The sequence below is a fragment of the Gobio gobio genome (assembly GCF_949357685.1).
Source record: "Gobio gobio genome assembly, chromosome: 4".
NCBI lineage: Eukaryota > Metazoa > Chordata > Actinopteri > Cypriniformes > Gobionidae > Gobio > Gobio gobio.
Window position 1 is genome coordinate 53,005,958 of NC_137100.1, and position 23,577 is coordinate 53,029,534.

The 23,577-nt window shown below is 40.9% G+C and overlaps 1 protein-coding gene across 1 annotated transcript in view; it reads left to right on the top strand.

Annotated features, from left to right (window-relative positions):
• Positions 1–23,577, top strand: part of LOC307125938 (transmembrane protein 132C) — a 263,410-nt gene that overhangs the window by 193,646 nt on the left and 46,187 nt on the right. Inside the window, exon 4 of the mRNA XM_079816194.1 lies at positions 5,359–5,542. Within this exon, the coding sequence (XP_079672320.1) occupies positions 5,359–5,542 (184 nt within the window). The remainder of the gene's footprint in view (positions 1–5,358; positions 5,543–23,577) is intronic.

The window sequence follows — 23,577 nt, forward strand, 5'->3', positions numbered from 1 at the left end:
CTATTTTTTTCCACAGTAAACCTTATTTAATGGGCTTCTATTGCTCTAATTTGCTGTGCAGATCAAGCACTTGAGTTCATACTGTGGATGTGATTACAGAGAGGAAAGCCTTTAAATTGTTAATATCTTTTGAGATATTGTATGTGCACTGAACAGAAGGCGCTTGTCACGATCCCACACACGGAAAAGAGAGAAGATCCAAATGCAGTATGTATAATATTTATTAAGGGTAATCCAAACTCAGTGGTCAATCCAGGCATAGGTCGATAACCAACAAATAAATCAAAACATAAACAGGAACAAACCAACGGCCAGAACAGAACTCAGAAGTGGGGTGATACAAACAAGGACTCTGTGACACATACTAAAACAGACAGGGTATATATACACACACAGATCTAACAAGGTGATGGGAAACAGCTGAGTGCAATGAACTGATGAGTGACAGACAGAATGCTGGAAAATGTAGTCAAAATGTGAAAGACACCGTGAGAACGAGGACCTCTAGTGACAACCCAGGGAAACACAACCAGACACTGTGACAGTACCCCCTCCCTACGGAGCGGCTACCAGACGCTCCAAGACGTAACTACACACAACACAGAGTTCAGGAGGGAGGTTGAAAGGTGGAGGATCAGGGGGAGGGATGGTGGGCCAGGTCCATGGCGAGGAACCAGGACAGGGGGTAATGGCTTAACTGGCGGCCAGGATGGAGATGACAATTCATCTGGCGGCCAGGGCGGAGCAGACGACCCTTCAGGCGGCCATGGCGGAGATGACAGTTCATCTGGCGGCCAGGGCGGAAACGACCCTTCAGGCGGCTAGGGCGGAACGGGAGGGACAGACCAGGGCGGGACGGGAGGGACAGACCAGGGCGGGACGGGGGAAACAGACCAGGGCGGGAAGGGGGAAACAGACCAGGGCGGGAAGGGGGAAACAGACCAGGGCGGGAAGGGGGAGACAGACCAGGGCGGTAAGGGGGAGACAGACCAGGGCGGGAAGGGGGAGACAGACCAGGGCGGGAAGGGGGAGACAGACCAGGGCGGGAAGGGGGAGACAGACCAGGGCGGGAAGGGGGAGACAGACCAGGGCGGGAAGGGGGAGACAGACCAGGGCGGGAAGGGGGAAACAGACCAGGAAGGGAAGGGGGAAACTGACCAGGAAGGGAACGGGGAAACAAAAAGTTCAGGCGGCCAGGGCGGCCCGCGGAGTTCAGGCGGCCAGGGCGGCCCGCGGAGTTCAGGCGGCCACGGCACTGGAACCGACAACGGCTCAGGCACTGGAACAGACACCACCGGCTCAGGCACTGGAACAGACACCACCGGCTCGGGCACTGGAACTGGCACCACCGGCTCAGGCATTGGAACAGACACCACCGGCTCAGGCACTGGAACAGACACCACCGGTTCAGGTACTGGAACAGACACCACCGGCTCAGGCACTGGAACAAACACCACCGGCTCAGGAACAGGCACCGCCGGCTCAGGCACTGGAACTGGCACCACCGGCTCGGGAACTGGAACTGGCACCACCGGCTCGGGAACTGGAACTGGCACCACCGGTCCAGGAACAGACACCACCGGTCCAAGTGTGTGCGTGGCCCACACACACCACATGGCTGTGGCCATAATGGCCAGTGTCGCGGTCACTGAGGCCTCAGGAACAGACGGCTCCGGCTCAGGAACAGACATCACCGGCTCAGAAACAGACACAGAAACAGACACAAGCACAGGCACAGACTCAGGAACAGACACTGGCTCCGGCTCAGGAACTGGAACAGACACAGACACTGGCTCTGGCTCAGGAACAGACACTGGCTCCGGCTCAGGAACTGGAACAGACACAGACACAGACACTGGCTCTGGTTCAGGAACAGACACTGGCTCCGGCTCAGGAACAGACACAGACACTGGCTCTGGCTCAGGAACCGACACTGGCTCCAGCTCAGGAACAGACAACACTAAAGGTTTGAAGGGCGTCTCCAGGATCCGAGCTAAACGCTCTAAATAGCCGATCAGTGCCCCCCCGGCCATGAGAATGGGCATCTCCCGATCTGGCTCCGGCTCAGCAACAGACACTGGCTCAGGCTCAGGAACAGACACTGGCTCTGGCTCAGGAACAGGCACTGGCTCTGGCTCAGGAACAGGCACTGGAACAGACACTGGCTCTGGCTCAGGAACAGGCACTGGCTCCGGCTCAGGAACTGGAACAGACACTGGCTCAGGAACAGGCACTGGCTCCGGCTCAGGAACTGGAACAGAAACAGGCACTGGGTCCGACTCAGGAACTGGAACAGGAACAGACACTGGCCCCGGCTCAGGAACAGACACTGGCCCCGGCTCAGGAACAGACACTGGCCCCGGCTCAGGAACAGACACTGGCCCCGGCTCAGGAACAGACACTGGCCCCGGCTCAGGAACAGACACTGGCCCCGGCTCAGGAACAGACACTGGCCCCGGCTCAGGAACAGACACTGGCCCCGGCTCAGGAACAGACACTGGCTCCGGCTCAGGAACAGACACTGGCTCCGGCTCAGGAACAGACACTGGCTCCGGCTCAGGAACAGACACTGGCTCCGGCTCGGGAACAGACAACACTGAAGGTTTGAAGGGTGTCTCCAGGATCCGAGCTAAACGCTCTAAATAGCCGAGCAGTGCCCCCCCAGGCCTGAGAATGGGCATCTCCCGATCTGTCTCCGACTGGGCAGACGTGGCTTGAACCATCTCTGACTGGACAGATGGGACATGAACAGTCTCTGGCTCGGCAGACGTGACGTGAGCAGTCTCTGACTGGGCAGACGGGACTTGAACAGTCTCTCTTTTGGCAGACGTGTTCCTCCTCCCTCTTCTCCGTCCGTAACGGCGAGATGGTGGTTCCGGTCCGTCTTTCACGAGCCCCGGGTCGAATGGGGGCCATGGTGGAAAGTGGTATTGGACTTCCTCTCGACCACCACCTCCTCTGCGACCTCCCCGAGTCCCACGAAAAATGACTAGGCACGTTCCCTCAAACATATCTCTCCTCTCTCGCTCTGTGGCCGGGGAGGAGAAGTTGGAATACATACTGCTGGATCTAGGGTTGACGGAGTCCTTCTGTCACGATCCCACACACGGAAAAGAGAGAAGATCCAAATGCAGTATGTATAATATTTATTAAGGGTAATCCAAACTCAGTGGTCAATCCAGGCATAGGTCGATAACCAACAAATAAATCAAAACATAAACAGGAACAAACCAACGGCCAGAACAGAACTCAGAAGTGGGGTGATACAAACAAGGACTCCGTGACACATACTAAAACAGACAGGGTATATATACACCAGTGATGCGCGGGTCAATGTATAAACAACCCGCACCCGACCGACGTTTTCAACTAACCCGCCCGCAACTCGGACCGCAAAAAAAAAAGAAGAAAATATTGTACCCGACCCGCTTCCTGACCCGCATTTTTTAAAAGTAGTAAATGCTCATCGTAGCTCATTGGGCCATTGAGAAAATGTTTCAGGCCCTGACGTGGAGCTCAGAGGTGCAGCAGCGAGAGCAGGCAGTTCTTGTGGCGGCCCATCATTTTCCATTTCAGCTCCAGATGCATATTGATGAACGCGATGTTTATGTTTCGACCCGGCTTGAAGAATTCATCAGCCCACATTTGGAAAACATTTGGAAAAGTGTGAAAGCCCTTAGGAGCGCAAACTGTTATTTTTCTGAAAGCTGTATGATATAGCCTAGTGTTATGTAATACAGGCTTGATTTATTCATTTATTTCGTTTAATTTTCTTAACAATTAAGATGCTGCATGTGTTTATCCAGTCTAATCGAAGTGTGCGTCTCTCCCCCGACTTTCCCAACAAAAATCCCGCCCCCTCTCAGAAAATACATAAAACTGACTTTAAATGCGTTTAAAAGTAGCCTGTTAAAATGGTACAATGGTATTGCTCAGTTCAACGTTTTGGGAAATCGGGCATTTTGTCCCGCGTCAGCATTTATTCAAAAGTTAATAACGCTCAACATTCAAAAGGTAAATAAGGATTTATTGACGATCCGACCGACCGTGACCCGAATATCATTAAAAATATTTTTGGATGACTCGTAACCGCGGGTAACCGCAGGTGGCCGCGGGCACCCGCTCATTTTGGATCAACCCGCGCATCACTGATATACACACACAGATCTAACAAGGTGATGGGAAACAGCTGAGTGCAATGAACTGATGAGTGACAGACAGAATGCTGGGAAATGTAGTCAAAATGTGAAAGACACCGTGAGAACGAGGACCTCTAGTGACAACCCAGGGAAACACAACCAGACACTGTGACAGTGCTCCAGTGAAACTTATTTTAATATGTAATTTAATCTATAAATTATGAGGATACAAATTATGCACCACCTAAGTAAAAAAAAAAAAATATATATATATATATATATATATTTATTTCAGTAATCAGATTTAAAAAAAAAAAAAAAAAACCTTTGGCTACTGTTAAAGTTAAGCATTCTATGTTACTCAGTAAAAGGTTTAGTTCACCCAAAAATGAAAATTCTTTCATTAATTACTTACCCTCATGTCGTTCCAAACCCGTACTTTTGTTAACCTTCAGAACACAAATGAAGATCTTTTTGGTGAAATCTGAGAGGTTTCTGTCCCTTTGTTGACAGCTACACAAAACACTTTGATGCTTCAAAAAGTTCATCAAGAGAATGTAAAACGAATCCACATGAATTGAGCGGTTTAATCGCAAACGTGCTGTGTAACATGAGAATGTACCTCATTGGTTCTTGTGGAAGCTTAAATGCGCTGCGTAACATGAGAATTAACCTCATTGGTTCTTGCAGAAGCTCAAACGTGCTATGTAACACATGAGAATTAACCTCATTAGTTCTTGCGGAAGCTCAAACGTGTTGTGTAACACGAGAATTAACGTCATTGGTTCTTGCTTCAGAAGCTCAAACGTGCTGTGTAACACATGAGATGGGATAGTGAAGTGTCCATCAGATGCGCACTTCAGTATCTTGTCGGAAGTTGTCAGTCAATCAGGTGCACTCTTTTATGAGTACTGTGAATTTGGACATACTGCTCTTTTCACATACTGTTTTTCACCTATTATTAGTCAGATGCAGCCTATATCACGAAATGCCTCTTTGTTATAATGGCTTTTTAAAGTCATCACATTTTTTTATACTAAAAATACTGCCCCCTGTTGTCCCGGAGGATGTGTGAATAGACATTAAAACAGGATAAAATCTGAAAATAAAGTAAAGTCTCTGGGTGGGAGGTGGTAGTACTAAAGTTTTTGATCTTCCTTGATCTTAGAGTGTCTCTCTCTCGCTCATCCAACATCTGTCTTTCTCTTTTTCTCAACAGACTTGATGGCTCCTTCTATGAGATCATGTGGGTGGACTTTGAGATTGACAATTTCATCAACCTGCGGTCATCGCAGTCCATCCGCTGGCAGATAGAGTATCCCTCCACCGGAGCATCTGCCGAAGTCATTTCCACTGTCTACATCAGCCAGAGAGACTTACAGGGTATCGTACCCATCGCTGAGGTGAGAACGCACCATTCACACAACCGATATCTCAATGTTTTCTAGCATTGTCCTTAGGTAATATGTGTTTATTCCCATATACTTCCCCAATATACTGTCCCCTGTTTTTTCTTTAATTCAGAGATAATAATTTTAGAAATTTCAGTGATATATTGAACAAAGAAACAAATGCATTAATGAAATATTTCATTTCATAAATGTAGTCCCTTTTAAACTGGGATAATGTAAATTATTTTAATATCAAAACAAATACACACATCTCCTCTAAAAGAACACTTAAACAGGTTTATCTGACAGAAGGTCCTACAAATGCTTTGTTGATTGGAGAACAATGTTGTGTCAATTAGATTTCAGCTTTGAATAACATTCTAGTCCTGGACATGCACCACTTTTCCCTTTAATGAAACTGAAGCCCCTGTTAATCTTACAGCATTTTATGATTAATTTACATAATTTTCATGCCAATTAAGCAAAACATATTTATTTATTTCCTTTAAAAAAAGTCACATTAAGTCAGTTCCCTAGCCGGAGTTCTCAGTTAATGAAACTCCAGCACCGGCAGACTTTTGCCATCATCCAACAGTCAGGTCCATTTTTGGACCTGGAGATGATACTGTCTAACTGACATATAAAGCAACCCACAACAGTTTGTTGTGTTTTGATATATGCTGTTTAGGGGCAAGCAGTGCTGAATTTGATGATGAAATTTTATCCTCCAACAAAATCATCCACATGAACTGTGCTTTAAGCAGGTGGGGATTACGCTCTATAGGGATTTAAGACTTTAAGTCTTTCAGTCTTCTAGACAAGCAGCCTCCAGTGGTTCTGTGTGATATGAACAACAGTACTTGGTCATGTCAGAACCATAGGACGCAAAGAACGCTTATAGACAGCAGCAGCTATCTCTGTGCTCTCTAAAACACAGCACGAGCAGTCAATAGTGAAGATGAAAGAGCAAGAGAGATGTATGGATATGTTTGGCTCAGTTATAGCTGGTCTGAGGAATTTCCACTGTAAAATGCCCACCTTTTTGACACCATTACATACAGACTTAGACAATCTTAATGTATCTTCATCTGTTTTTTATTTGTGTATTGTTTATGTATTTACATATTGATGAGAGATATTATTCAGTTGACAGGAAATTATAATATGAAAAAGAGAGGAGAAGAGGACCAGGACATGATGTGGGCCTTGTTAGTCCTGCATCAACACTTGTGATAACCACTAGACCACGACCTAGACACTGACCTAAACACCTCTTTTTTTTGACCTTCAAATAGGTCAGGTCATGTGTTCCTCCCCTGCTGTTTGGAGCTCCATGAAACATGTGCCTCCAGCAGGGGGGAAAGGTGACTCTCACACAGCCCCAAACTGGGCTCTCCTGCTGGGGTACATGATTCCAGCACAAACCCATCAGCTCGCTCTCACCATGGAGCCTCTCGCAATGTTGAATGGCTGTTTCCACTGTGGGGGAAAGTCATAGAGACTGATGCAGGAGGATAAGAGCGTATTTTATAGTTATAATATTTTTATATTGCATATATAATTTTATAAACATATAAAATATATAATAATATGTATGTATGTATGTATGTATGTATGAAAAGCAATACATACTTTTATTTACAATTCAATGCAGCCTTGGAGACTTCTTCCAAAGACATTTACATTTTTATACCCATAATAAATTTGATATAAAAAATATATAATGTATTTTAATTGTTTTATGTACATTTATCAAATATATCTAGAGTAAAAAGGTGACAACACTTTAAAATAAGGTCCCAATAGTTAATACATTAATGCAACTGACACAGAACAATACATTTGTTAAAGTATTTATACAATTTTGTTAACCAATAAAAATTCAACTTATTGTTTGTTCATGTTAGCGTAGGTCCGTTTAATAATATTAACAGATTTTAATAATGTATTAGTAAATGTTAAAATTAACATTTAGCTAAAATTAAATGCTTTAAAAGTGTTTTTATTAATAGTTCATGTTAACTAATGTAGTTAAATAATGTTAACAAATTGAACCTTATTGTAAAAAAATTATGTGGTTATTATTATATTATAAATGATCTATGTCCTTAAATTTTTCTTTCCATCTTCTCTGACATTCAGTCAAAACCTCTTAAAGTTAGAGCTTGTTAGAGTCCCTGAGTACCTGTCAGTAAAGAAAGACAGAGACACATGACATCAGACACTTCCTGGCAGAAAAGGTCAGAAGATGAAAGGCGGCCCATGCTGGAGTTCTGGACTTCCTGTGGAAGTGGCACTGATCATTAACGAAGAATACACACATGCGTACACAACCACACACCCACACAAAAAGAGTGAATAACGATAGGCAAAATTAGGAGAAAAGATGCGGGACAGGGTGCAATAAAGGTGATGTTTTTGTAGAAGATTGACTTTATACATCAGTGATGGTAAGTAATAAACTGTACCACAGATGTCATTTAATTTCTACATCAAAAACTCACTTTCAAACCCATCCTGTGTGGATTTACCCCATAAATAAACTCTTAACAGGACATATTTGTGCGCAGAGTAGCTTTTAGTACTTGGTGAGTTCCAGCAGAGATACGACCTATTAGCAGTAATTTGCCTTGCTGTGTAGACGCTATTTTACCCACAATAAGTGTGTACTGAAAGAGGCTATTTCGCCCCTCTCCTCTCTTTGGTGTTGAAAGCCAGTTATAAATTGGATCAGTGTGGCTGTTTCCTTACATCTGAGGTGCTGTGTAATTCTGCTTTGGGCTTGTTAGGGTGTTTTAAGCCCCAGACGGTGATACCTTCAGGCCATTTCCTTAGCTTTTTTCCATCTCTCTCTCTCTCTCTCTCTCTCTCTCTCTCTCTCTCTCTCTCTCTCTCTCTCTCTCTCTCTCTCTCTCTCTCTCTCTCTCTCTCTCTCTCTCTCTCTCTCTCTCTCTCTCTCTCTCTCTTTCTCTCTCTCGCTCGTACCTTCTGCCTTCATACCTTTTACTTCATCTGTTTTTACAGTCTATGCTTCATACTCACCTTTTCCTCTGTATGTGACCCCTCTATCTTATCTTTCTTGCTATGTGTATGTGTGCGTGTGTGTTTCATGCAGTTTGATTTGTTCCCAGCGGAGTGAGCAGAAGCAGTTGAGTGTCTGAGTGGTAATTAATTCTTAATTGGAACACTTGTTTATCTTTGTTGTTTGAAGATTCCAATGAGTTGCTGAAATACCCAGCGGGCCGTGTAGCTACGAGAGGGGCGGGGCTTTCAGCTGCGCCGCTTAATACCAGTCTGCCCGCGTTTGTTTACATTAGGGAAAGATAGCAAGAGCGGGACAAGTGAGCGAGAGAGAGAGGGAGTGTGTTGCTTAATAGCGGCCATATTTGAAATGACAAATTTGCACGGCGATGAGCCGTTGCCATGGAGAGATGGGCAAAGAGGAGACTTTAAATGAATTGCTTATGCAGTATTGTGGTTTATTTCGATTACTGTTTCATGTTGTGTGAATGATTAATGGGTAATAGCAATTGAGATATATGGAAAGATATGAAGACAATCACAGCATGAGCGATTAAGGGGGATGGATGCGTTTCATGACGAATTAGGGCAGTAGAGAAGACTTCGGAAATGAGGAGGCAACATCTTGTATGCGGGACTGGGCTTTTCAGAATGTAAATTTGTGGTTAATTTTTCATTCAATGTTTATACAGGTTCCATATGGCACATGGGACATCATTTTAACTTAGTTACATACTATACTATAACACTGTATGGTGGGGTGTAGCAATACTCCAACATTTTCTCTTGTACCTTTAAGAAACAAATTACAACAGCAATGATGGAAATAATAGGGCAGTTTGCAATTCTACATCATTATTTTGCTGCATTTCTTATCAGTTATTTTGTTGAGATATGAAGATATGACAATTCTGTATTACAGTGTATTTACACTTATGTGTTTTCACATTTTAATAGTCGGCGTCAATTATATTATTACACTTATATGTATCATTTTCAAGCTTAGAAACTCTTAAAAGCTTAGAAAAAGAGTAGGCCAAAATTTCCTGGCCAAATTTGCCCATTGGCCTCTGTCCATCATGGCCTCCTAATCATCCCCATATACTGATTGGCTTCATCCCTCTGTCTCCTCTCCACCAATCAGCTGGTGTGTGGTGGGCGTTCTGGCGCAATATGGCTGCCGTCGCATCATCCAGGTGGATTCTGCACATTGGTGGTGGTTGAGGAGATTCCCCCTTCCATATGTAAAGCACTTTGAGTATCCAGAAAAGCGCTATACAAATGTAACAAATTATTATTATTATTATTATTATTATTATTATTATTAATTAACCATTTTGATCAACTCTTTTAACGACTGCTGAGTAGTCCCTCTAAAATGGAGAGTGCCACCTAGCTACGAAAAATTAATAATCATATTTTTACTACTGCCTTGATCAACACAAAATATGTGTAATTTGAAAGCTTAGAGTCTGAACTTTACAATGCATGGGAATTTGGACTAAGGAATTTGATTATCTCCTTAGTAGTGCTAAGTTATTTACTGATAAATAAATAAAAAAAACATTTATGAAATACTTTTTACTATTTACTATAATATTTAAAAAAAAATCATAAAGCTCAGATAGTCATGTGTCAATATATAATTTTAACGGTCTCACGGAGTATAATACAACAAGCATAACCGTTTTGGGCTTTGACTAAACTTGAGAGAATTTTTGTATGTGAAGCTCCACAAGACCCATATGTAAATAATAAACGGATACTGCATTACACATGCTCTGATCGTGGAAAATGGCATATTGTTATTTACAGCAGATTCTCACAATTAAAAAGCCCAAACTCACCATAATCCGTCACTTAGATCTAAAGATATTCTCTCTGGAGTAGAGTGAATATCACATAAAACTCCACTGGCACACATGTAGTAAAATCGAATGTAGCTTTCGTGTGGTGTTTACTCTTGTAACTTCATGAAACATGCACAGATTGTAGAAAATCATTACTTACAATGGATGCTCCCGATTTAAATGACTCCAAAATCAACATAATCTACTGCGTCGATCACAAGATAATACTCATAGAGGAACAACAATTTTAAAATTGCTTTCAGGATGTCAAGGGCTAAACAAAAAGGTTACCTTAATTCCAAATGCTATCACCACATAGTTTGATCCTGATGCAGCTCACATGTAGGGGAACTTCACCAAAAAAGAATTGTCCTCCTACCTTTCCCGAGTTATTGCATGTCAAATAAGAAAGATATATGTAAAATTTCCCTCGAGGACATTTTTTTTGTCTTTTATCAGCAGTTTCTCAGCATGAGAATATCCAAATGTAATGTTTGGGGGTTTTTTTTCACAAAAAAATGTAAAAGTTTTCTATCAAACGAAACCTACCTTGTGACTCTCCTTGCTATAGTTTTGGAGTTATTACTTTTTAACTTTATATAAAAAAAGTGTTTTTCATACTTTACTTTTGTGTATGTCACTCAGAAAAAAACACACCTAAAAATGCCTTCAGGGCTTACAGGGTTAAAGGGCCTGTGGTAATGATTCATTCAATTTCAGTTTTTATAAGAGTATAAATATATCAATTAATTCAATAAATTATGTTGAAGAAAAACTCCTTTTCGGACAATTTTTCCATTATTGTACAACGTTGTCGTATTCCATATTATGTACAGCTTTTTTAAATTTTAAATTATTATTATTTTTTTGTTATTAGGACTAGTTTATGTCAAAACATGTTTCACTGTTATAGCGTTGCATATACCATACGTTGATATTATATTCTCATATTTTACATATTTATTAATATCAAGTCCAGTCAAGTAAAATTTTTTTTTTTTGAGAAATAACTACAATTCTATGTATCCGTTATGTTACTACTAATTCATATGAATTCATTCCCTACTAATTCATTATTATTTTATATAATCTTTTTGGACAGTTAGTGAACAAATTCTTGGTAAACACCTCTGGTGCATTGATGTTTGGAGAGATGGAGGTGGATTTAAAACTTTAACCGAGTGACTACTTAAATGGACTCAGATCACCGATCATTTCATGTCATTTCAGGTTCAATGAGGAACTTGTTCATGGTGAGTTGTTTACTTTGTACTTAGTCCATCCATTTCCATCAATTTGACCCATTCTGGCAGATTTGCAGAAAGGTTGCAAACTTGATAAGAGGCCATTATCTCACTGACAGGGTAATCAGCCAATCACACGTCATATGTACGCATCCTCTCTCATAGTTTGCCATTATCCCCCTCACAATCAGGTCACACTTTAGAGCTTCAGTGAATGTTTCAGCCTCCTTCTGAAATATTAACCAATGGTGTTGTTGCTGTCTGTCACTTTAGAAAAAATTTGTGGTTTACACACTATTTAATCTCTTTCATCTAGGGGTGTATCGGTACACAACACTGACGGTTCAGTACGTACCTCGGTTTTGAAGTCACGGTTCGGTATGGATTTGATACAGCAGGGAGGAGAAAACTAAACATAATTAGTTTTATTATTATTAAACAGTGGTTTGCTGAACAAAATTGTGTCTCTGTCTTTAAATGCATTCAATTATAATTAAAAGTTTCTTAAGGATAAAAAAATTATCTCTACTAATGCTGTAAACTATATAGGAAGCCCTTACTTGCACATATTAAAGGTTAACAACAGAGCCCAAACCATTAGCCTAAATTCAACTAACTAACAAGCTGTGGACACTAAATGACTTGCCTGAGGTAAATGCTACGTGACTTTATTGTCGTCTTTCCACCGTTGAAAAACTGATTGAGCAATTAAACAAGATATCATACTTTTCAGTAGGGTTGGGCATCGTTTTGATTTGAACGATTCTGATTCCGATTCTTAGTTTCGATTACGGTTCTTTTCGATTCTCGATTCCGATTCTTTGAGGGGTGGAGTCACAACATGTCACAGGCTCATTTCACAGAGGAAAATTGTATTTTGATTCAATAATGAGTTTTAGTTTTGGGACTTTCTCCGCTGGCATTTTCACTTGCTTTGCTGCAAAGGTGAATGGCATTAACAGCAGTCATATTAGGACTGCTACTAGCGTGGGCAATTTGCGTATCGCTACATTTATCTATCTATCTACGAGGGGGAAAAATAATTTCAGTAACGTTGTTGATCACCACAATTAGCAATTTGGTCAAGGGCTTTGTTATTACACTACAATCACTTACCTGATTATGACGAGGTGGGATAATGTTAGTTCACCCTGAAATGAAAATAAAGCCATCTTTTACTCACCCAGCTGTTGTTCAAATGCGCGTGTTCCTGTGTGTGCGCACTCCAAGCCGCAGTAGCCTCGTGCAATATTGTCATGACAACCGGTACACAATATTCACTTAAGGAGGTTATTATTAGTATTATTTCTTATCATATACGTTATAGAAAAGAGGAGAATCGCGTTTTTTTCTATTGAGCTTGATTTCTCAAAATGGTGCATGTGTGTGTGTGTGCTTATCCTGGGTGCAATGACAACAGTGCGAGTTATTATAGTAGGCATGAGCGCCGGCGGCTGCTGACGCTCATAGTGGACATAGAGGAGCGCGCTCAGAATAACGGTCGGGCTCAGTGTTTTGACTGAATAATACGGTTTCTTTCTCGCAAAACCTTATAGTGTGCCCCCTGAACACTTTCCATATGGCGCGCGTCTCCCTGTATCGTTGCGTGATACATTTGTTTATTTTTTGTAATGTTTTAGCTAATCGCCATTCACTGCCATAATAGGAAGGACCGTGTGCAGGAACAGTATTTTAAATGTCATAGGACATAGGGCACTGGGACAACATCAGGGTAAGTAAAAGAAGGCTTTATTTTCATTTCAGGGTGAACTTTCCCTTTAATAACGTTGGTTAGCGCAGGGTTGCCCGAGGAGGACAGACCTGCGCAGCATTTCAAACACGCTACACTCGTTAATTTATACACCACATATTAGTAGTGCATCCTCCCGTGCAAGAAATAAGTTTGTCATATGTGTTGCACTGTGCCGACCCAGGCTTTTTTTTTTTAAGTGAAATAAAGCCACACTTTTGAGCGCCGCTTACCGTTCTCCATGGCTGCAACAGAACAAACGGGCGCGGCAAGCACTTCCGAAAACTTGCGCGTTTGGAACCGATGATCGGAATCGAAAACAAATTTTCTAAACGATTCCAATGGCATCGTTATTTTTTAAATGTTTTAAAAGTTGGAACCGGTTCTCGATGCCCAACCCTACTTTTCAGAAAGCTGTACTGTATCTTTCAACATACCTTCAGATGTTTATTCTGTAACCTTTAAAGGTCCCATGGCATGGCATTTTTCTATTATTTTATAATGTTTCCTGAGGTGTACTTATATTGTTAGTATGACTTTTACATCATAAAATGTCATAATTTAGAAATAAAAGGCATTTTTTCTATACTGCTGTTTGCCCTGTGGCTGAATGTCCTGCTTCAAGAGGCGTGTCTGCTGTGAGACTTCAGTAAAAACGCCCACTGTTGTGATTGGCTGACATCTTTGCATTTTAAATGAGCGGAGGGGGCGTGGTTTAACGAGGCACGAGCAGGCACGAGCTGCTGCCAGAGACGAATGGACCTGAGTTCACTTCACATCAGTTCTCAGCATGTCTGAACTGTTGTAGTTACAGCATATACTTCAGGTTATTAGTCTATTTCTAGTCGGAGGGACTGTCACTCATGTCAGAAAGTTAGTAACTTTAGTAAATTATGGATCAGCGCTGACTGGAGACGCGAACCGTTTAGAACGATTCAGTCCGATTTGGTGAACTGATTCGGTTCACTAAAAAGAACCGATTCAAAAGAAAGATCGTTCGCGAACCGGACATCACTAACGTACCAGAGACGGAGATGAGCGATTGCTAACAAAGTTATTTATAGTAACTACTGAGTTATGAGAGCGCTGTCAGTCAGCGCGAGTTTATTGTGTTTGTATCTGAGAGTTCTGAATAAACACGAGTCCCAGTCACACCGAGTCCGTCTTCATCATTATTACCAACTTTGTAACACATGCAAAGTACCATTACAGCTGTCGAGATGAACGAGTTAAAAGTAAGTGTTGATAATAGCATTATTTTTTAAAATAAAATAAAAGTGTCAGTGACGCGCGTTGAGTACACAGCGCAAACAAAGACACAACAGCAGTAATCGAATGTAATCCAGTTTATTGTGGGGCTAGGCTGGCTAGCCCGAATATGCTCACGCTTACCCCCCTTCTGCTTAATCTCACGCCGCGTTTGGTGCCTCCGCTGTGGGCCAGATGCAGTACTGGGGGTCGGGGATGTTGAAGGCCAACGGCCAGTGCAGCCCGAGCTTCGGCGTGTGTGAGGTTTATCTCTAAAGAGATGTGATGTTGAGCAGAAACTCATGACTGTATGCACATTTTAGAACCGATAGACGCGACGAGGACGTACAAAAACACTGACTCACAAGATAGAAAACACGAAAACACCGTTCTGTCTTGAGAGAGAGAAGCCGCTTTGTGTGCACGAATAATAAATAATTAGCTACACATCAGAAATCACTGATCACAGATCAGAAGGAACTGAAAAAGACTTCTGTTTTCATTTGTACATCCAAACACTGAGAAACTGCCAGCATTCACTCGTTGACAACACATGATCTCGCGAGCGTTTGCATGGGTGTGCCAGATTCTCTGGGCGGAGGAAAGGGAGGTAACCGTTCCTGCTTGGACGTCAAACCAGGAGACTTCAGGATTGGCTCGTCTGGCCTGTCATTTTCTCAAAGGCAGAGAGAGACAGCCAGAACTCGGGTTTACACCGATCAACATTTCTATCCACTTGGGGACAATATTCAGGCTAGGGGAACTCATATTAATGTTGAAAAACCTCATAAAATGAAAATTTCATGCCATGGGACCTTTAAAGAGAAAGAGATGATCGCATGAGGCTCCTATCCAGCAATCGGTCATGGCACATTTAAGAGTGAAAAATTTGAATTTCGTGATAAAATGGATAGAATTTGAAAGATGACACTTTATATCTTAATGAAAGTAACAAAACGCAGAGGTTCTTGTGGTTATTGGTGGTTAGGCTACAACCCTTTATACATTGTGTACACATCAGTGATGCGCGGGTTGATCCAAAATGAGCGGGTGCCTGCGGTCACCCGCGGTTACCCGCGGTAACGAGTCATCCAAAATAATTTTTAATGATATTCGGGTCGCGGTCGGTCGGATCATCCTTATTTTCCTTTTGAATGTTGAGCGTTATTAACTTTTTAATAAATACTGACGCGGGACAAAATGCCCGCTTTCCCAACACGTTGAACTGAGCAATGCCATTGTGCCATTTTAATAGGCTACTTTTAAACGCATAGGCTATAGCTCAGAAAAGTCAGTTTTATGTATTTTCTGAGAGGGGGCGGGATTTTTGTTGTCAGGGGAGAGACGCACACATCGATTAGACTGGATAAACACATGCACCATCTTAATTGTTTAGAAAATGAAACAAAATAAATGAATAAATCAATCCATTAGGAGCGCAAACTGTTCTTTTTCTGAATGCTGTATGATATAGGCCTAGTCTAGTGTTATGTAATAAACATGTAATTTAGTTGAAGCTTCTATTCAAAAGCAACTACATCACTCAGCTGGCATAAGAAAGTGAAACTAGCTCTTAAGGGCTTTCTCGCAGTTGACCTGCTGATGACCTTCAAGCCGGGTCGAAACATAAACATCGCGTTCATCAATAGTAGCCTATGCATCTAGACAGCTGAAATGGAAAATGATGGGCCGCCTCAAGAACTGCCTGCTCTCGCCGCTGCACCTCTGAGCGCACCACGTCAGGGCCTGAAACATTTTCTCAATGGCCCAATGAGCTACGATGAGCATTTATTACTTTAAAAAAATGCGGGTCAGGAAGCGGGGCGGGTACAATATTTTCTTCTTTTTTTTTTGCGGTCCGAGTTGCGGGCGGGTTAGTTGAAAACGTCGGTCGGGTGCGGGTTGTTTATACATTGACCCGCGCATCACTGGTACACATAAGACACGTACCGAAAATTCACGGGAAAAATATGTGTACCTGTTACACCCCTAATTACTTTTTAATCAAATGTCAAGGAAGAAAAATTTGGTTTGTTGCATAAGGTTAAGTGAGGTCAACCTCAACAATGGGCCAGGGCTGTACCGGGGCAGCAGGGGGCAAGAGGTTTAAGTGCGCCATGAGAGTACCATGCGTACCGTGGGTGGCATATCGCTGTTTTTTGGTTAGGTTTGAATATTGTTACACCCCTATTAGAATTTTGTTATACCCCTATTATTTTCTCATCCTCAATGCCTTCCTTGCCTCCTTGGATGAAACATCCCTGAGAAAGGGGCCTGAAGCAGTGGCCAGACCTGCTGGGATTGGTGTTTCAATGTAATTAAAGACAGGAAATTTAAACAAATTCCCGCCTGAAGCAATTAATTTGGGCCGTTACCTTTCATTTCTCAACCATACCTTTATATGCCACCTTCTTCAAGTTTTTTCACATACTCACCGTATTGGTGTCTCTATATCTCTGTTCGTCTTCCTCATTAGCAAGTATACTTTGAGTAAGCAGAGGAAGGTTGAGGAGAGAGAAAGCAAAAGAGAGAGTTTGTGTGTGTGTGTGTGTGTGTGTGTGTGTGTGTGTGTGTGTGTGTGTGTGTGTGTGTGTGTGTGTGTGTGTGTGTGTGTGTGTGTGTGTGTGTGTGTGTGTGTGTGTGTGTGTGTGTGTGTGTGTGTGTGAAAGATAAAGAGAGAGAGAGAGAGAGAGAGCGCAGTCTTGTCTATATTTATCACAGGCTGTACATGGAGCTGCCATGCCTAGTTTTAATAATACGGTATGATGAATGGATGTTTCCCACAGGTCAAAGAAATTGTGGAGGAAACAGTGGCATCAGAAAAAGAAAGTCCTAAAACGAGAGCGTAAATGGTGATGTTTTGCATTTTTTCCAGAGTGTTTAATAGTCCGACTCTCCCTTTTGTGTTTCTGAATAAGACAGAGCGTCGTATTCCGAGGGCCTGGAAGACGGCGGCTCCAGGGACCGGAGCCCCTAACAGGCCTAACGGAGGCACACAGTCCGCCAAGGGCTTTGATCACTGTTCTATTCATTGTTGCCTTGCCAACTTAGATTTATCACTCCCTCTTCAGGGGCCGTTTTACCTTCCTAATACAATCAACAACACAAAAACAAAATAAAATATAGCCCATCAGGAAGTAAATGCAATCAATAGCTAAGGTACGAGCAAAACAAAGTAATCAAATGAAGAAATAGGTAGGGTTTTCTTTTTGGAAGAGGAAGATACTTCAGCATGTCAAAAATACCGCAGAGAAAATCTATATGAAGGCATTTATAGGGAAAGCAATTCTGATTGTTCTTGACTGGTAGACAGTTTATTAAAGAACAATAATGATAATTACAGCTGTCAGAGCCATGACTCAGTGGTGGATCACATGTTTTTGACACATAGGAGTTTTTAAATGACTTTTGCTATCTGCTGCTTTCACTTATTTTGTTATTTTCTTTTTTTTGCATTACTGTTTCTCGCTCGCTTCTGGTAATACAAGGCACTTTCCATGAAAAGGATAAAAACTTTTTTTTTTTTTTCCTTTACAGCAGAGTGTCAGTAAAAGGGATGCTTAACCTTGAGATGTCTTGGTCCACATCAGTAGGTCAATCTATATATTATTAAATTAATATGTTGGTTGGTTTGTGGTTACTGCTAAACTTAACTCTGGTGCTCCTCATTTAAATGTCACACTCCTCCTGGTCAAAAGTGGCTGTAACTTTTTTCTCCATTAAAATCAATGTAATATATTTTTGTTCAATAATATTTTTGCTTTCAAGGGAATTTTATGGGACTAAGTAATATTTATGCAATAATTAAGATGCATTTGTTTCCACAATTTTTTACAATATAATTAATTAATCGATAATATTTTGAATAATATTTTTCCCCTTTTTTTGATCGCGAGGAGTACTAATGTGAATTTTTTTTCTTATTTTTTTTTCTTAAGGGCCATTTAACCTTTTTGAATCATGTCCCACAGTATTTTTGGTTCGCATAGCAAATTCCACAAAAGTCACCAAGTGTAATGCTATTCAGATGAAGTAAAAAATAAATAAATAAAATTTTCCAAAGGGCACCAGAAGTGAATTGTGTAAGAGGGTTAAATGGTTGAGCTTGATGAAAACATAAATATATAATGTCTGCATAATGTCACTTCCTTTGTGTGTCAATTTCATTGAATTTGACCTTTTTGCACATCAACAAACTAGGTCAAAATGATACCATTGCTGTATGATTTCAATTGTAGCCGACTAGAGAAATGGCACATGCAGTCCAAAATCAACATTTTAAAGAGGTGGTACAACTAGCTACTTTTCATTCTATATTAATTTTGTTACTGTGTTAATCTAACATTTCTAATTATTCTCTCTCAAAAACACATGAATTGCCTTTATTGTTATAACAAAAACTAAACGAATATAGGGAAAATGCACACCATTATTTGTAAAGTACATTGTTCACAAGTAAGATACTCATGTCTTTACTAAAGACTTATCTGAAGGTCCAGCGAGTGTGTCAGGATGAGATTGAGATGAATAAATGTAGGGCACAGACACGCATGCACTCGCAAAGCTTTCAGAGGCTAATTCTTCAAAAGGCAAAGTAATGGAGCCAAGAGTCAAGCCGTAAAGAAAAGAGCACACGCTTATGTGTCAGAGAATGGGGTTGCAGCGGAGAGCAAGCACACACATAGGCCAACGTACGCTGACTCACCTGGATATTACAGTGTGCTTAGTGGAATCATTACACACCAGAGGGTCATGAGTCTGACGCGCACACACACATAGACGGCACAAAAACAGGGTTTGGAGGAAGGTTTCTCGTGTTTCTGGCCCTATTAGGGGGCCTGTAATTCAGAGTGTCATAAAGCTAATTGTCAATTACATCTGATCTATCAGTCTCAGTGCCAGAGCTGCCAAGACCTGCCAAGATGCTCTTGTCTTCTTCTCTCTCACTCTTTCCCTTTCCTCTCCCACCTCTGCGCTCTTCACCTCTAGAGCTTTCCGAGCATTCTCCTTCAAAGCAGGGCCATTGCACAGCAATTTGGTTCGGTGAAATGGAATTGTGTGCGTGTCCGTGAGAGAGAAACTCAGACAGAGAGAATGATTTGCTAGATATCGCTGCCCGTACGTATTTGTATTCCGCCTATGATCCAAAAAGCGAGGGTAGAGTTCTTCAATGTTTTGCTTGATAAGGCTTGTCGGGAGAACAAAAGTAGGTTGTATTAGCGCTTAATCTGAGGTGGGGGGGGGAGCATCCCGCTAATGCTGGTGGTATGTGTACGCTCAGTTGTTTTATCCCGTGTTCTCTCCTGTTTTCCTATTTGCCTCACTTCTTTACGTCTGCCTTTCTCAGGCCTGCAGGAACAAATGAGAGGTACATTAAAGCATTTAAAACTGATTTTGTGCGAGGCAATGTGCTCAGCGGAGACCTGAGCATCCTTTCTCCCTTCGTGTGTTAAATGGTTTTGCATTAAATCGCCACTAAGTGCCTTCACCAATTTACCTCTCACAGCTTATCAATGGGAAACTAGAAAGAGAAAGGAATAACAAGAAAAAAAGCACAGAGAATGTCTTTTAGATGGGGTTTAGAGGTTAATTATATTTCAAATGTTTGTATATACGCATTTCAATTTGATCAATGATAAAATAAATTTAGAAGGAGAGTGAGATGGTGCCAGAAGTGTCTTTTGATTGGTGTGTTTGTTTGTGTGTGTGTGTGTGTGTGTGTGTGTGTGTGTGTGTGTGTGTGTGTGTGTCAAGGGTCCACGCTTGTTAGATGAAAAGTGAATGTTAGACAGTGTGAAAAATTGATGCTCAGTGTCTCCCTGCTGTGCCCCCTGTTAAAGTTTGAAATGATTTTTAGTTTGGCAGCATCAGCTGTTCAAATCCCCTGAATTACCTCCTGTGTTACATAATCACATTACATTTTAGAATTAACTTTTTGGAAAGTAACATTATTGTTATTATTATTATTTAATAATTTATTTTACCTTTAATTTTAATATTTTTTCCCTTCTCTCTTGTGTATCTGATGTACTTCTTTTATATTGTTTGTACATCATATTACACACTGTATATACTATTGATGTTTGCATTTGTTATAAAATATAATAATGTATGTATATATATATATACACTACTGCCATTCAAACATTTTGTCTATAAGATTTTTTTGTTTTTGAAAGTGTCTTATACTCACTGAGGATGCATTTATTTGATAAAATACAGTGAAAATTACTATTGTCAAATGTTATTACAATTTAAATTGTTTTCTATTTTATTATATTTTAATATGTAATTTATTTATGTGATTGTAAAGTGATGGTAAACATTTTCAACAGTCATTATTCCAGTCTTCAGTGTCAGCTAACGCTGATTAAACATATATTATTAGTATTATTATTTTTAGTAGTAGTAGTAGTAGTAGTAGTATCAATGTTAAAAACAACATTGTGCTGCTTAATATTTTTGTGGAAATCTTTTTTCCCAAGATTCTTTGATTCTTTCAAAAGAACAGCATTTATTTGAAATAGAAATCCTTTGTAACATTTTACATGCCTTTACTGTCACCTTTGATCAATTTACGGTGTCCTTGCTGAATAAAAGTATTCATTTCATTCTCAGTTAAAAAATCTAACTGACCTCAATTTTATTTAAAGGAGTACTCCTTACTTGGTAGTGTATATAATCACAAAATATTGATGTTGTATTACATTTATTCAAAAGAATTCATGTAAATTTAATTAAGCTGTCTACATAGATTTTGCCTGATAAAGACATAAGTGGTTGTTGAAATGTTGCTTTTTTTCTATAATATGAGATTTTTATAGTTATTTATAGTTATTATATGCCAACGAAGGCAGGGAGACAAACACTATTTGTGTTAGAATGCCAAAAAGAGAGAGCTTCAGTCAGCTAACGGTAACGCAGAAGTCACATTTCTTTCCATATAACACAATTAGTTTCTTTTTTATGTAACAGTAGTTAACGTTTGCCCAACACTGATTAGCACATACAGGAAATCAACTGAACCACAGAAATGTGGGACATAGGACTTAGCAGCTCCGCTTGTCAACAATAAGCCTTTGAAATTGTGAGACAGGAATGCAGACGCATACAATGGTTATGAAAGACATCTCCTAATTGGATGTTGACATGCTCAAGTGAGCTGTGTGATACAGGAGGAGAAATGTAATGAATCTGCTAATTAGAGGTTAACTTGAAGTGTGCATACAGCTGTCAGAAGTGTGTTTAGTTTTATGCTGATGGCCATGCGCGGCTTGTTTGTCCAGACATTATGCGTAATTTTTCATGTTTATTGTTAGTTTTGCTTGATGCCTTGTGCCAAGGAGTTGACGGCCGACCATATTAGTCTGATTTTTGGCTCGTGTTCTGCTGACATACTAGTGTGTGTTGATTGTTGTTGTAATTATTTAGTTTCTTTAAGGGTGAGAGCGTATGTGAGTTAATTGTTTTCTGCTGTGACCTGAACATTTCACCAGCGTGATCACTTTTACAAGCCTGTATTTCAAAGCTTAATTACGGTCAGTTACGAGCTGCCATCGAGGCCTGGGAGGTGAACTGTGCGGCTAGATGTTTGTGACCTCCCTGATTTTATGGCTGTTTAGCTTTGTATTAAATACAAGATGAAAGCCATTGCATTTATAGCAGGTGCACAGCGCTGATAATGACAGCCAGCGGTGATGTACTTAGACACAGTGCATTGTGGGGGATCAGGTGACACTGCCGCCTCCCCTTGGAAGTCTGTTTATTTTTATTTGTGGTTTAGCTTCCAAGTTTGAAGTTACGAATAATTGGATAATTTCTCTTACAAAGCAACAAAATTACCTGTCATTGCAATTATGCTGACATTTACTATGACCTCTTTCTGTACCAACCTGCCTTACCAGAGTGGCATTCACACCATCCTGATCCAGTTCTCTGAAGGTCAATTTCCTCCCCAAACCCAAATTGCACTGGATCGAATGGTCTGGCATTGGAATCACCCGGACATGACACCATCAAATAATTAGAGGCATGTATTGATAATTCCTAAAGTGTTAATGTGCCTTAATTGAGTTCTATTTTTAGTGCACATGCTCTCCATCTGCAGAAGTAAGGCAGTGTAAATGAGACTAGAGCACTTTATGCAGTTTCCTGTTAAATCCATATTGACAGAGCCATACGCAGACCGTTATCCTCAGATCTTTAATTAGTAGTGCTTTCTATGGTAAGCATCACTATTTTTGTGCTCTGGGCATGATATTTGAAATTATGCAGCTTGTTAAGAACTGGTTGAGTATGCTTTTTCTTTTCTAAGAAAGTGCAATTAAAATCTCATAGATTACAGATTCAAATCTCATTGTGTTCGCTCACAAAACCTTTGCATTCTCCCGAGAAACTTTACATTCACAAAAATGTAATCTCTTTTTTTTTTTTTCAGAACGATTGACCGATTCACAATTTCGATTTCACATTTTTTTTTCTGTTTAAGTAGTCGACTTACTAACTACAATATGATTCCGGTAACATTCTCTGACCTGTTTATCTTTGCAGAAAATATGCATGAAATATGATATTAAATATTGTATAAACATATCTTAAAGGTCCCATGGCGTGGATTTTTTATTATTATTTTATAATGTGTCCTGAGGTGTACTTATATTGTAAGTATGATTTTTACATCATAAAATGACATAAATTAGAAATAAAAGGCATTTTTCTATCTTGATATCAGCCCTCTGGCTTGAATGCTCTGTTTGAAGGGGCGTGTCTGCTGTGAGACTTCAGTGAAAACGCCCACTGTTGTGATTGGCTGACATCTATGCATTTGAAATGAGTATTAGATCTTGTGGCGGAGGGGGCGTTGTTTAGCGAAATCTGCATACTGTCAGTGCCAGAAAGAGAGACGGACTGGGCACTCGTAGACCAGACGGAGAG